Genomic DNA, 14013 nt, shown 5'->3' on the forward strand with positions numbered 1-14013 from the left:
ATTAAATTTATCGGCTTCCTTATATTGTTATTTTTGCAGTAATGTATTTATTTAGTCGTATATGATATCTGCTATATATTCCTAATACCTTTCCATCAGTGTTGGTAAACACAAGAACAATCGATATATACCAAACACGTTTGGTCACTCTAATCAAAACAATAAAAAAACAAGGAATTTTGTGTACGAAAATTTATAGGTTTTTGTTCCGCTCAAAAAATGGCCTTGGAGTCCGGCAGCAGCAGCTCCGAATCGGGCAGCTCCACCAGCAGCGGCTCCACCAGTTGCTCCGACACGGGCAGCAGCTCGGACACAGATTCCAGCAGTGCGACGCCGGAGGAAACCAAGCCATCATCCTCGAAATCTCAGACACAGGCGCAGCAACAACAAGCGAATTCCGGAAGTGCGCCGCGAAGAAAAGCCCCTCCTCCGGCAGCGGAAGATAAACCCAAACCGAGTACCAGCCGAAAAGTTCCGAATCCCCCCAGCAATAGATTATCCAGCGATGATGACGACGATGAGGAGGCACCGCCGGCCAAAAAGAACGCACGTACGCTGGGTAGCTCCACGGTGACGGCAACAGCTGCAGCATCTACGGTCCGCAGGAAACCGCCAGCGGCTGTTAACAAAACCAGCAATCCAGTAAGCAAACCGAGTAATCCGCCACAGCGATCGGGAACCGGAAATGCCAACAACCGTTCCCGCGAAAACGGCGAGGGTAAGAGACCGTCGCTTTCCTCCTCCTCGAACAGCACGGATGACTCCATGAAAATTGTAAAGAATGGCCGCAAGATTCCCGTGAAGATGGCCAGCACGGTGAGGCCAAAACAGATTCGGGGGAAACTGCCGCCGGCCAAGAAAAATGGTGGAGGAGGTAATGGACCAGCAATTAGCAGTGACGGAAGCTCGGGATCCGAGAGTGGGTCCAACTCTGGAGATGATTCCAGTTCGGTGAGTGATTCGGAGGGCACCGATTCCAGTAATTCCTACAGCTCGCAGCCAGCAAAGGGAGGAGCAGCCAAGGGTAAATATTTTATTCTCACAGATAAAGCAGATTTAAAACATTATAATTATTAATAGGTAAAAGAGCAGGTGGAGCTGCTAAAATACAAAACTCCGACAGCGAGGAGGAGCGTAAAGATAAGGCCAATCCAATGAGGAAACTCACAAGATCTCTCAGCATGCGGAGATCCAAGCAACAGCCAAAACAGGAAACTGATTCCGAGTCCGATGGCGACCTGGACGATGACAAGGTGCCAATCTCGAAGAGTCCCGCCAAAAAGCCTGTGGCAACACCCTCGAATTTGAATTCCGCTGCCAGCAAAAGCAAGGTGAAGAAGGAGTCTATAGGGATTAGCAGTGGAGTGCTTAGCTCCATCAAGTCCCGACCCGTTTCACCCATCACACAGACGGAAAAGAAGTGCCCCATCGAGGGTTGTGACTCATCAGGACACCTGAGTGGCAATTTAGATAGGCATTTCCTGCCCGAAGCCTGTCCCATCTATCACAATATGTCCGCCTCAGAGTGCAAGGAGCGAGCTAATGAGAGAAAGCTAAGGAATGAGCAAAGGCTGAAAATGCCCGTAAACATAGTGACGGCGCCGGGGAATCAGCAGCCCAATCATCTCAAGACACTGACGCCTGAGCAGCGCGAATTTCTGGCCAAGATTCGTGAATCCAGGGCCAACTTTAGGCCGGCCAATAATAATTTTCTGGACTCGAAGGTAGAAAATCCTACTTAAATCTAGGAAAACCCAACTAACTTCCGAATTAATTATTTTCCTTAGGTAAAGCTTGAAAAAGACTGCACAGATGAGGACCGAGAACCGAATCTGTCCGGTCTGGTGCCCGACTACGACCTGCAATTGTTTAGGGAGGCTCAGGCCCAGGCCTCTGAAAGGATAGAAGACGAGTTAAAGGATTTGCCGGTGGGCAAGGGTATCAAGTAAGTGGAACTCTCGAAAATACACAAGCTCTGAATATTAATTACATGGCTCCTCAAACCCTACTTCCAGATACATCAGCATGGGCAAGTACAAGATGAAGGTGTGGTATCAATCCCCCTATCCGGATGATGCCGCCCGCCTGCCAAAGATGTATATCTGTGAGTTTTGCCTGCGCTACCAGAAATCGGAGACGGGCATCAAAAGGCATGCGGAGAAGTGCGTCTGGCGTCATCCGCCGGGGGATGAGATCTACCGGAAGGGTAAACTGCAGGTGTGGCAGGTGGATGGGAAGCGGTATAAGCAATACTGCCAGCATCTATGCCTTCTGGCCAAGTTCTTTTTGGACCACAAGACACTCTACTACGACGTGGAGCCATTTCTGTTTTACATTATGACATTGGCCGATGTGGATGGATGTCATATTGTTGGTTACTTTAGCAAGGTAAGTGAGGGGAATCTATATATATCTAATATTATTTAAATTGTATTATATTTTCAAATTGGTTAAAAGTGATATTTTCAGATATTTAATTTGGTGTATTGCTTTTTGTGTTATATACTCTCTCATATGTGAATAATAAAAATATAAATTTCACTTTAACATTAGAACATACTGATTTGTAGTTTGGTTTCTATCATTTTAATTTTGTATTTATTGCTTTGAAACTTATATTAAATATCTAATTATTATTTAAATATTGTTAACAATGATCGTTTCTTTACTGAATGAAAGTTTTATTATTTGATTAACAATGATCTGCTTAAGAACACTTTATTATTTAAATTTTTAAGTTGGTATTAGAAATGGTTTGAACTAATAATTGATTAATTTAAAGTATTCCACAGTTATATTACAAGGTTTACAATCTGTAAAACTGTAACTTTAAAGTGTCTTCATTAAACATTAGGCCTTTAATTTATATTTATGTTTAATTTCAAGACTTCACGGAAGCCTTACAAATCGCAATAATTAAAAAATCTGTTGAGAAGATGCACAAAAATATGCTACAAAATGTTCGAGGACTAAATTAAGGTTCAGGACTCAACTATTAATATTAGTAGCATACATTTTGACAGTCTTGTTTTTAAGAATTGAAAACCCCACGGGTTTTCTACTAGCAGTTTCACTTTTAAGTTATAGTAGTCCTTTGTGCGTTTTTTAATCTTTCTTTTAAAATTCCCTAGAACTTTCCTAAATTAATAAAACAAACTTCCTTTCAGTTTGCTAAAACTTTTCAATCCCTAATTGCTTATAATTTTGACTAGTTACGTCCCCATCAGACTGAGAAAATTCGGGAAAAAATTAAATGTTGATGGTTATTTCCCGACATAAAATTGAATAATAACATTTTACAGTTTTATGATTCCTTTATGTCTGGAAATAAGGAATATAGCGTAGAAGCCAGAAACAGGAGTCGCAGCCACAACCCATGTACGGCATATATATATATATGTACGGTCTAACCAGAAGCTACTATATGCTGGTATTCAGATCCAGACAGTCGCCGCCCCGACCTGCCTTGACCATGCCCACCAAAAAACCAGATGATTTTTCCTCTTTTTCCATTTTCTTTTTTTGTTTTCTTCTTTTTTTTTTGTCAATGATTTTTGGGTAAATAAGCAAACGAGACAGAGAGAAATAGAGAACTCTCTCTCTCCGGGAGAGAGAATCGCATTTCCCCTGGCTTTAAAAAGCAGCAGCAGCCACGGTTTCTTGACCTCCCCCGGAATACAAGGGAATATACGGGTGTCCCGGAATACACATTCACGGGTTTCGGGATTCCCCCTTAAACTCTCTTCCCTTCCAACCGTTTTGCAGTTTTACTGCAGAATGCAGAAAGTTTGCTGGGCGCTGGCAGAGACTGGGTTTGTGTTACAAATTGCGCATGTCGTTGGCTGATTCTGATTCGGAGGCTGCAGCAGCAGCAGGAGCAGGAGCAGCTCCTCCATCTCCTGGACTCTTGCTCTGTTGTTCCTCTTCCTGCTACACACAGCTTTTGGCGTCTCCTTTTGTGGCATCTCCCTCCAAAAAAAAAAACAAAAAACTGCGACTGCAGCAGCACAATCTACGAGCAGCATCCCCAGTCAGTCAGTCAGAATTTGGTAGTTTCTACACATACTACACATAGTACAGGGTTTTACATATATATTCATATATATATTTACTACGTTCATGCTAGGACATTCATGATTTTATGTACTTGTAAATTTAAAGTACCGTGATGTATTAAATATACTTAAGATTACCAGTTTCTTTGCTAGAAATCTATATATATTTAAAAGAAAATCTCTTAAAAGGTGTCTAAAAATATACTATAAAATATTAAAGGACCACAGTCCTTTACAATATTTCTTAGCATACTTTTTAACAGCATACTCTTAAATTCAAAAAGGATGTCTAAAAGTATGCAAATATTCAAGGACTAAAGTCCTTTTCAACATTTCTTAGCATACTTTTTACCAGCAATTTTAAAATAAGCCACGAGAAATGCCTAATTGTATGCAATAAAATATTCAAGGACCGGAAATCCTTAACAAGCTTTCGTAGCATACTTTTCAACAGAAATTTCAAATAGTCTGCAATCTCTGCAGTATTCCTCTATAAATACTTTTACTTCAAAATTTATAAATTTTTTAATATCCCTCAAAATCCTAAATCCTTTTCCAAAATTCACCAAGTTATAGCTTTCGAAAAACTCCGCATAAACTCCAGTAATGCCCCCCGCCCCAGCCGCCACTCTTGTGTGGCAGTGATAATTTTCGGCAATCCTTTGTCCCGCAGTTAACCTCCAAAACTCCAACTCCAGAACTGGGGACCAGACAGCAGCCAGACATCGAGGTCTAGAGAAGGGTGTCCAGATTGGCAAGCCAGGGCCAGGGCACTCTGTGCCGATGTGCTCGGATGCTGTGGACGGACACGATTGAGGTCGTGCACCTCTGGGCCCGGTCCGGGACTTGTTGCAACTGCGCCTGCTCCACAACGAGCGATTGCCCGGGACAAGAAAACCCATATGGTGGGGTGGGGTAAACAGAGAGAGAGAGAGAGAGAGAGAGAGAGAGAGAGCGGGATCGGGCAGGGCATGGGGGATCAGATTGGGGAACACAGGGACTCCTCTGCTATGTGGCTGGCTGGCTGGTGGCTGCGTTTCCAGACATCAAGGCAGACAAAGGAAAAGAACAACAAAAAAAATGCAGGCTTACTACAAAGGATACAAATGAAGAAAACCCGCAGTGTACATAAATGTATTTCCAAATTTTTAAATAGATTTTAAATTTGTAAAACAGGATAAAGAACAGGAGGCAGACTTCTTAAAATTCCAAATCAACCTTTTTCTCAGATATTCTATCTTAAGTTGTTATTTATTTTATTGTTATGTTTCTTTTTATTAATGTTTTGAAATTTTGTGTTATAAAAATAAGAAAATGTACTAATTATCTAGAAAACAAGAATTTATTGTTATAAAATCGAAATTAACTCACAATTAATATAAAAAGGAACCAAAAAGTATGCAATGCAATATTTACCAAGGCATATCCTTTATTAATTTATTATGAAGACTATTTTTGGGCTTTAATTCGCTTGATTTTGCTTCATCCTTGATGAAGATTTCCTTTATTTTTCTTTTTATATCCTTATTGAAGATTATTTCAAACTAAATTGTGTTAAATTGAACGTATAGTTGTCTATTTTTCGATTTTAAAGAAGTAGTTCTCTGGGAAATACATTTTTAAACAAGTTGTTTTGCCTTTACCTTTTTTTTACAAAAGGAAAACCTTTGATTTTTGTACATTTCCAAGTTTCTCAATTAATTTAGTAATACTTTGTTTCAGTTAGATTCCTTGAATTATCCTTTTTTTCTTCTTTCTTTTGACAATGACCATGAGATGCGGACAGGGACTTGGGATGGTTATATCCATGTACGAGTCAGTTCGTCTGCGATGTGCATATATATCCCGATCCCCCCATCCTGTGTACCAGCTCCAGCTTCCAACTCCGGGCTATATGCGTATGTTTATATATTTACGCACAGTCCTCTCCGCCATTGTGGCCATCCCTGTCGCTCGTCCTGTGCAGCCATCTCTGTCGCACTGTCTCTGGTCTCCGGTTGATGGTGCTGCTCCCTGTCTCTATCGATTCATTTCATTTAGCTGGTCATTGAACTGCCGAAAAAAGCCAAAAGCGACAGATGAATGTTGCCATCATCTCTTCTCCACTTCCACTTCCGAAAAGCCACCAGTTTTCCCCACTTCCTTTGTCTGGTGGAAAATGTCTGTCTGACTGATCCCCCCCCCCACAGCTCTACGAATTTTCCACGTACCCCAGCCACATTTTTACCCCAACTTTGCCGTCTGCCATTGTTCTGAAGAATTTTATTTTATTTTTATTAATTTAATTTCAGTAAAATGTGAGGCCTTAACCTTTAGTTACTTTTGACAGGATTAGTGGTACTCAAAAAATTGAATAAAATATATTATATCTAGTGTAAATAATTAAAATATAAAAGTCACAGTCAATTTAATAACTTTAAATATTGTTCTCTTGTCTTTTTGCAGCATATTCCCTTTTTGCAAGAGAAGAATTCGTTCTATAATGTTTCTTGTATTTTAACATTACCGCCATATCAGAGAAAAGGCTATGGAAGATTACTCATCGATTTCAGTAAGTTAAAATTCATAAATTTATATAATTAATATTTAAGGAGCGACTTATAATTCAAATAAAGCAAGCAATTATGGTTGTTTTATAATATCATCTTCTTAGACCTTTCCCAGGGACAGCTCCAGACTTTTTATATTCTAAAAGTAATTTAATTAGATATACATATATGCATATATCTATAAAAATATCATATAATTTATTAATTCATATTATGTCATTAAAGCAATTTAATGAGAGATATTTATTTTTCGCATTAAATCAGAAACATTTACCTGGAATTGATTTGATGATGCCAATGGTGTCTCCAGATTCCAAAAAATGATTTTTATATTTCGAAATACTTGAACTGTTTTAAACAAAAACTATTTGAATAACAAAATTCATAGATATATTGAGTTTTCTCTTCTATTTTTTAATATCTTTAGGCGTTTAGGAATTTTAGGAGCACTTTTTTTTTGGAAGGCTGGTGACTTTTCCCTCTTATTTCTGCTTTTCTGTACTATTTTTGAGTTGTCCAAGGAACCCATAAATATTTTATAAATCTAAAAAGCTTATTGTAAAATCTGCAAGTACATCTGAGGTTTCCTTTCTGACCATTAATACATATTTTAACTAATTGTCTTAATTTTCGCTACCATAAAAACCTTCAGTAAAGAATTCTGCGAACTCTTTTTATCCAATTCTTTAACTGGAACGACAGACAGAACCCTAAATTATATTATATTGGATGGAGAATCTGAAATTCCAATGAAATTGCACCTAAATGAGGCCTGTTAGTAATAGTATATTGGCTCCTTTTAAATAATTAGCCACTAAAGATTTTCTGGCTTTTATTGATTCTTACTTTTCCCGTCTTCTTAATTCCCATCTTCGTCTCCTGACTCAGACAAGTGCATGTGTGTGTGTGTGTGTCCAGGTGTGTGTGTGGAATATAATCATCATTGCATGAGAAAACCCAAACATGAAAGAGACTTTTGGCTCAGCTTTCCAATTGCAGTTGTTCCCTGCTCCCCCTTCTGCTTCTTCTTCGTCTTCTTTTTCAGGTGCAGAACATGCAATTTCTGCATCAATTAAACGTAGACACACACACACACACATCGATGCAGGTGCATAAGTAATTTTTAGCTGCTGCAATGAAAATTGTTTAAAATTAATCCAGGCCCACACGAGACAAGACAATAAAAAAAAAAAAAAACAGTCACTCTCACATAAGCAAGTTTCCCCCAAAAAAAATGGCTAAGAAAAAAATTATGAAAAAAAGAAGGAATTACCCTGCAGACAAAGAGAGAGAGAGAGGGCGGGAGTGGGTGAGCAATAGGGGCAGAGAGACAAAGAGAGCGGCACTTGAGTCTTGAGTCATACATTCGGCCGCTTGAATGGCGTCGACGCCAACAGCGGCGACGGCGGCGGTTTCTATGTAAAGTCAATACATGCAACGGCAAAGGGGGGCGCTTGGGAGGTGCTGAACGAACGAGCGAACGAAAGAGCGAGCGAAACGACATTGACCTTACACAGTCTCACACACACACACACACACACACACATACAGACAGTGAGGCACAGAACCAAGTGCCGGCCGGCAAAAAGAGTGATGGTCAAAGTGAGACAAAGAGAGAGGGTCGCCAAAAGTGAGAGAGAGCGAACGGGGTGCACAGAAAATAATTGGTTAATTGAATCAATTATTTGTTTCATTCAAAAATCAAGGTTATTTCGATGGGTAAAGAATGTTTGTTTAACCCCTTCAAATTTATAGCTATAGTAAAAAAAGAATTTTAGGGTAAATAGCAAATTACAGCTTGTACAAACTATAGACTTAAAAATACTTTACAATTGTAATCGTTAATTTTGTAAATGATCTTTTTCTCTGTGTGAGAGAACGAACCAGCGTGCAAATCATTTTCGTCATCATTAACTGGAATTGGTTATTTTGCACATGGCAGGTGGAAGGAACACTTTGCAGACAGGCGACAGGGGGGTTAACTCTACCCACCACTCCCCCCGAAAATCAACCAAACCTAACCTCACACCACCCTTTGTCATTAGAGAGAGCAGGATGGCCATAGTGCATTTACGTCCAGGTGTAATAAATGCAGCACGCAAAATGCAAATGAGGGGCGAAAATTTAAAAGGGGCAAACAAGGGTGGCCAGGCCACCCTACTACATTAATTAATGCAACTTTCTAAAAAACCCACAAACAAACAAAATGTACCCAAACGTTGCCAAAAATATTCAAAACGTGCCGCTTAAAGTTTCTGCTTTTATCTTTTGGGACTCTCCCGCATTCGGAAGAAATACCCACAAAAAGGTATACAGTAGTTATTCTACAACGAGAACTGAAAATTAATAATTGTTATATGTTTGTATGAAACTTTTTAAATCTAAATATTTTTTACAACTAAAATAAAAATTAAATCAAATTAAATTAATTTAACCTTGATAAATTTAGTACTACATTTATTTTTATTTTGTTTATACTTCACAATATCAAAGCTTTGCCATAAAATTCGGGAATATAATAACTATTTATTTATTTATTTAGGATTTTTTATACACGGCTAATAAAACAAAAATTTCATGAACATGAATTTCGAAAATAATAAAAGTCCTTTAATGGATAGACTACAATTTCCCCTTTAAATACAACATTAAAAAGTTCAATTTATAGAAGTTAGACTGTAGGTAAAATTCACCAGACACAACAACAGCTGAAGAACAACAAAAACAACAACTGTTGGCGGCAGACAACAAAGGTCAGGACAGGTCACAATGAAAGGGCGTCGTCCTCTTTGGCGAGTACAAAAGAGCGAGTTACGGTTACTCTCTTCTCTATTTGTCGCTCAGGCTCTCTCGCTACTCATTACTCAGTGCTTTCCGCCACTCTTGTAGTCGCAAAAGTACAAAATGAAAAAAAAAAACACACATAGAAATAATAATTAGAGCCTTGCTAATTTGAGTTAAAGTTGCAATCCTCGTTCTCTTTCCCGCACTTGTCGTAGATTTTCATTCTTTAACTCATTACTGTTCGTTCGCAGCGCCTGCGGCTATGCAACAACAATGTTGCTGCGTCAGCGGCGAATGTGCGAATCAAAATGGATCGATAAAGTCGTCTCGACGTTTCCACTCACACTCCCCCCTTTTTTGGCTCGCACCCGCTGCCATGACGCACCCGCTCTTGTGGCGTCTCGCCGCTCGTGGATTTATCGCGGCGAAAAGGGATAGAGTGCAGAGGCAAAGGCAACGAGACGCGGCGAAGTGCGGCACAAAGAAATCAAAGTGCCACCCGAAAACGCCCTCTTGCGGCCAGAAGTCGCAGCAGAATCACGGGCGGGGGCATCTACTCTTTGGAATGCATTAAACAGTGCATAGTGGGGCAAATCAAAAGGTGTCTAGCTTGAAAACTTATTCTAATTGTTTTATAATTAGCAGTTGTTTTCAATATTAAGATATATTTTTCATGTAGGTTCTTACTTAACGTCAGTATTAAAATAGATCACATAATTAATATAGTTCAGAAAAATCAATTAGGTGCTTGGAGATTCAAAATGTATATATTGATATTTCTAATTATTTAATCATTTTATTTAACATTTATTACTCTTGGCCCACTGTGCTTAGCCTTGCAAAAGGAAGGCGCTGCGTTTTGCCTGTGGAAGCTTTTGCCGTCGTCTCCTGTGTGCTTGTGTGCGTTCAACCCTGCACTCGTCCAGCCAGTCAGCAGTATTCTTCCCCCTGACCCCCTTGCCATTTTGCTAATTCTCGCCTCTCTTCTCCACTCCCGCTCTCTGACAAAGCCTCCTCAGCTGTGTCTGCCATTGAGTGTGTCCTGCTCTTTGCCGGCTCTCCTCTCCCTGTCTAGTTTCTCCACAGCTGCTTCCATGGCCGGAACTATGGGATTGCTTACTTTTAATTAAGATTAATCATTGCATTTTAATTAAATCAAAGAATTTAAAATTAACTTTTTTAAATCCCATATAAAATAATAAGGCTATCTTAAATTATAGGTTTTTTCAGATTTGTAGCATCCTTTAAGAATCCGTGCCTACGGCCATGTTCAACCTCTGGTTTTAGTCCCTCTGTCTTGGGCGACTTCTCCGCTGCTGCTTCTTCTTTTGCGTCTAACGGTTTTTTCCGAGCCTGCCTCAGTGGATTTCGTTTGTGTCCTCGTACTCTCTCGTCCTCGTCAATTTACTTAGCTTGCAATATTGTCGTTGTTGTTGTTTTGGCTCCTCAGCTCTCTTTACCCGCCTGCTCTCTGGGTTGCTGTTGTTGTTATCTAGAGACGGGAATTGTTGCTGCCAGACGGCTCTAGAATCCAGAATATCAGTTTTTTTTGGGGTGGGTCCTTCTGGGGTGACACTGGCGTTGGGTTGAATGTACGCCAGAACGTTGTTTAAATGTGGACGCCCCGATCCCCTTGAATACTTTGTGGAATCCTGTCTAGACACAACACGCACACACTTAAAGCTTCGCAGTCACACAAACTCACACACATTAACACAAGCGAAGCAGAGGGCGGGCCCAAAGTTGGTCACCATAAATAATACGCCGGAACTCGAGGAACTCCGAACTCACCTCCATCCGTAGCATACTTCTTGGGGTCTAATTTTTAACTTGTATCCTTTTTCCGCCTTCCTACTTTGCAGGCTACTTGCTGACCCGCGTGGAGGGAAAAATCGGTTCGCCAGAGAAACCATTATCCGATCTCGGGCTGATATCGTATCGTTCGTACTGGAAGGATGTCCTCTTGGATTATTTGTGCAATAGGTCGGGCAATACGCTTTGCATCAAGGATGTGTCGCAGGTGAGCTTAAACATCAGGAGTTTCTAAGTCAAAACAATTTAATAATTTAATTTAATTCTAGGAAATGGCCATCTATTCGTATGATATTGTAAGCACGCTGCAAGCTCTGGGCATGATGAAGTACTGGAAGGGCAAACACATAGTTCTTAAAAAGCAGGTGAGTCATGAGATAATGTTTTTAAAAAGGACTCTTCAACAAATCCATATACGTTTCCAGGATGTTCTCGATGAGTATGAAGAGAGAGTGAAGAGGAGAGGAACCTTTCCCAAGATCGATGACTCCTGCCTGAGATGGCAACCCTTTATTCCCGTTCAGCCGAGTGCATCTCCATAACAACGTGGTTGGAAGCATGCTAGAGCATGCTTTGCGGACGCCGACGACGATGACGAATCCTTGGCCCCGAATTCCTGATTTTAGAGATTTTATTTTTTTGTAGTCTTCTTCCTTTAATCCTAGTGAAACTTGGTATATTTCTGTATTTTTATGTGCTGATTGCGGAGATCAGCGCCAACGGTAAAGAATGCCTTAAAACGGACCAAAATCATTGGATATATGCCAGATTGTACAATAACTTATGCAACTATTTATTTTAAAGCATTATACACTGATAGACCTAGTTTCACTACGTTTTGGAGGTACAATTCATTTATTAGAAGCTTTATTCAAATTTTTTTAATATGTGTTTGTAGAGTGTAAGATTTAAAGTACTTGTATGTGTCTGTCTCTGTGCTTGTTAGTAGTTTAAATTGTAATATTAGTAACCTAGGGCAATAGTTAAATTAAAAAAAAAAAATTGTATAAAATATAAGAAAAATATACTCGGTTTACGATCAAAAAGCCCTGTCTTGAGGTTATGATTCTGATTATGATGAAGATGCTCTAATCTGGGAGATGAATCATGGAGAAACCAAATACCAAAAGGAGAAGAGAGGTGAGTAGAGGAGTTCTATGTGTGAGTGTTTGTGCGGCAGCAGTGCAAAAAGTGCACACACGAACACAAAGGAGTGGAGACGCAGACAGAGAGACGAGCGCATTGACATTGTCGCTTAGCCCCGAAGAGAGAGAGACAGGTAGACGGTTGTCATGGGAGAAGGTAAGGTGGTAGTGGGCACACCAGACAGGATGTCCAAGAGCGGGGGGCAGTGGGGGCCAGCCAAAAAGCATACATATGCACCGGAGACAGAGCTCCTGAGCGAGAGCAGCGCCAGCAGCAGAGAGCAACGACTGCCAAATTGCAGGCAAAGAGAGAGAGAGAGAGCACAGTGGTAAATAACTAAATAAATTTTGATTAAAATTCCATTAACTAACCACTCTTGCAGAGTAATACATTCTAAACTCGATACAATGAGGACGGAAGTTTTAGATAAATAGCTCCAACTTTAAATAATAAAAAATATATTAGTAAAATGTAATAAAATCAAATCACAATAGCGTTTTTTTGCTTTTAAACATATTAAATATTCTACAAGACTCTAACATTACAAACTCTATACCACCATAAGTGATTTAACTTAGTTTAGACTACCTTTTTTAAACATAAATAATAAAATTAAAATAAATCAATTTCAAACACTCAGCTACAAGGCCCCTGCTGCCATAGCCCAAATTCCCGCCTGAGCTCTTTATAATAATATAAATCATTTAAAATGTATAAAATTAAAATTAGTTTCAATAATGACAACAATAATAGGCAGTTTATTATTTTTGAAAGACACACATCTGAATTTTTTAGTCCTAGTTATTTAATTTTATTTTTAATAAAACTTTTTTATTTATTCCACTTTAGATAAAACCTTTGTTTTCAGAAGCTATTAATTTTAAATATTTTTCTTACTTTATTAATAATAACCAAAATTCTGCATTCCATTGAGCTATTTAGAAAACAATTACTCTTAGTAGATTACAACGTAATTTTTCAGTCCTTATTAATTAAATTTATTTTTAGAAAACTTGTTTTATTTATTCCTTTTGGGTTAAATCTCTGTTTTGCAGAAGCTATTAATTTAAAATATTTTTATTACTCTATGAAAAGCTTAATTAATAAGGACAACAATTTTGCTTTCCATTGAGCTATTTATAAAGAAAATAATCTTAGTAGATTTTACTAATAATAAACAATCAAAGGGGCGTTGTGTCCAAATCAGTGTTTTATATACATATAATCGTTTCCCACTGTACCAAGCTTTTTGTTGCAGTCTGTCTGCTGGTGGTGTAGCTTTATAACAAAGGAACTCGAATGAGCCCTGGGAAGTGGTATATACAGTGGGGATTGGCTAACCAATCATAAATAATCCTAAAAAGTTTCAATTAATTTATTATCAAGCCTTTAATCGAAAACGTGTTCCTTTTGCTTGAACTTAGTATAGATCTCTATCAGAAGTTTTTTAATTCAGACCTCCCTAATAGTTATTAAACCTTAAAAAAGTTAACTAAACCTTAAAGAGAAATTTACAGACACTTAAACTAATTTTACGATGACACGAAAAGCATTAATAAAAGAAAATTTTAAACTTAATATTTCAATTAATATTAATCATTATTTAAGTTCGTTCACTGCTGCGAAACCCCACTGTACCAACATATGCATTTTCCGTCTGTGTGAGT

The 14013-nt window shown here is 38.8% G+C and overlaps 1 protein-coding gene across 1 annotated transcript; it reads left to right on the forward strand.

Moving 5' to 3' along the window:
* The first annotated feature begins 44 nt into the window (after positions 1-44).
* On the forward strand, positions 45-12246 carry chm (lysine acetyltransferase chameau). The gene is made up of 8 exons (XM_020950728.2): positions 45-1024; positions 1081-1724; positions 1788-1945; positions 2016-2388; positions 6501-6606; positions 11251-11408; positions 11470-11565; positions 11626-12246. The coding sequence occupies exons 1-8, from the start codon at positions 220-222 to the stop codon at positions 11740-11742; spliced, it is 2457 nt and encodes an 818-aa protein (XP_020806387.1). The 5' UTR covers positions 45-219; the 3' UTR covers positions 11743-12246.
* The last annotated feature ends 1767 nt before the right edge of the window (positions 12247-14013 follow it).

This window comes from Drosophila serrata, unplaced genomic scaffold (assembly GCF_035046125.1).
Source record: "Drosophila serrata isolate PLE 108 unplaced genomic scaffold, ASM3504612v1 contig_302, whole genome shotgun sequence".
In the NCBI taxonomy this organism is placed as follows: domain Eukaryota; kingdom Metazoa; phylum Arthropoda; class Insecta; order Diptera; family Drosophilidae; genus Drosophila; species Drosophila serrata.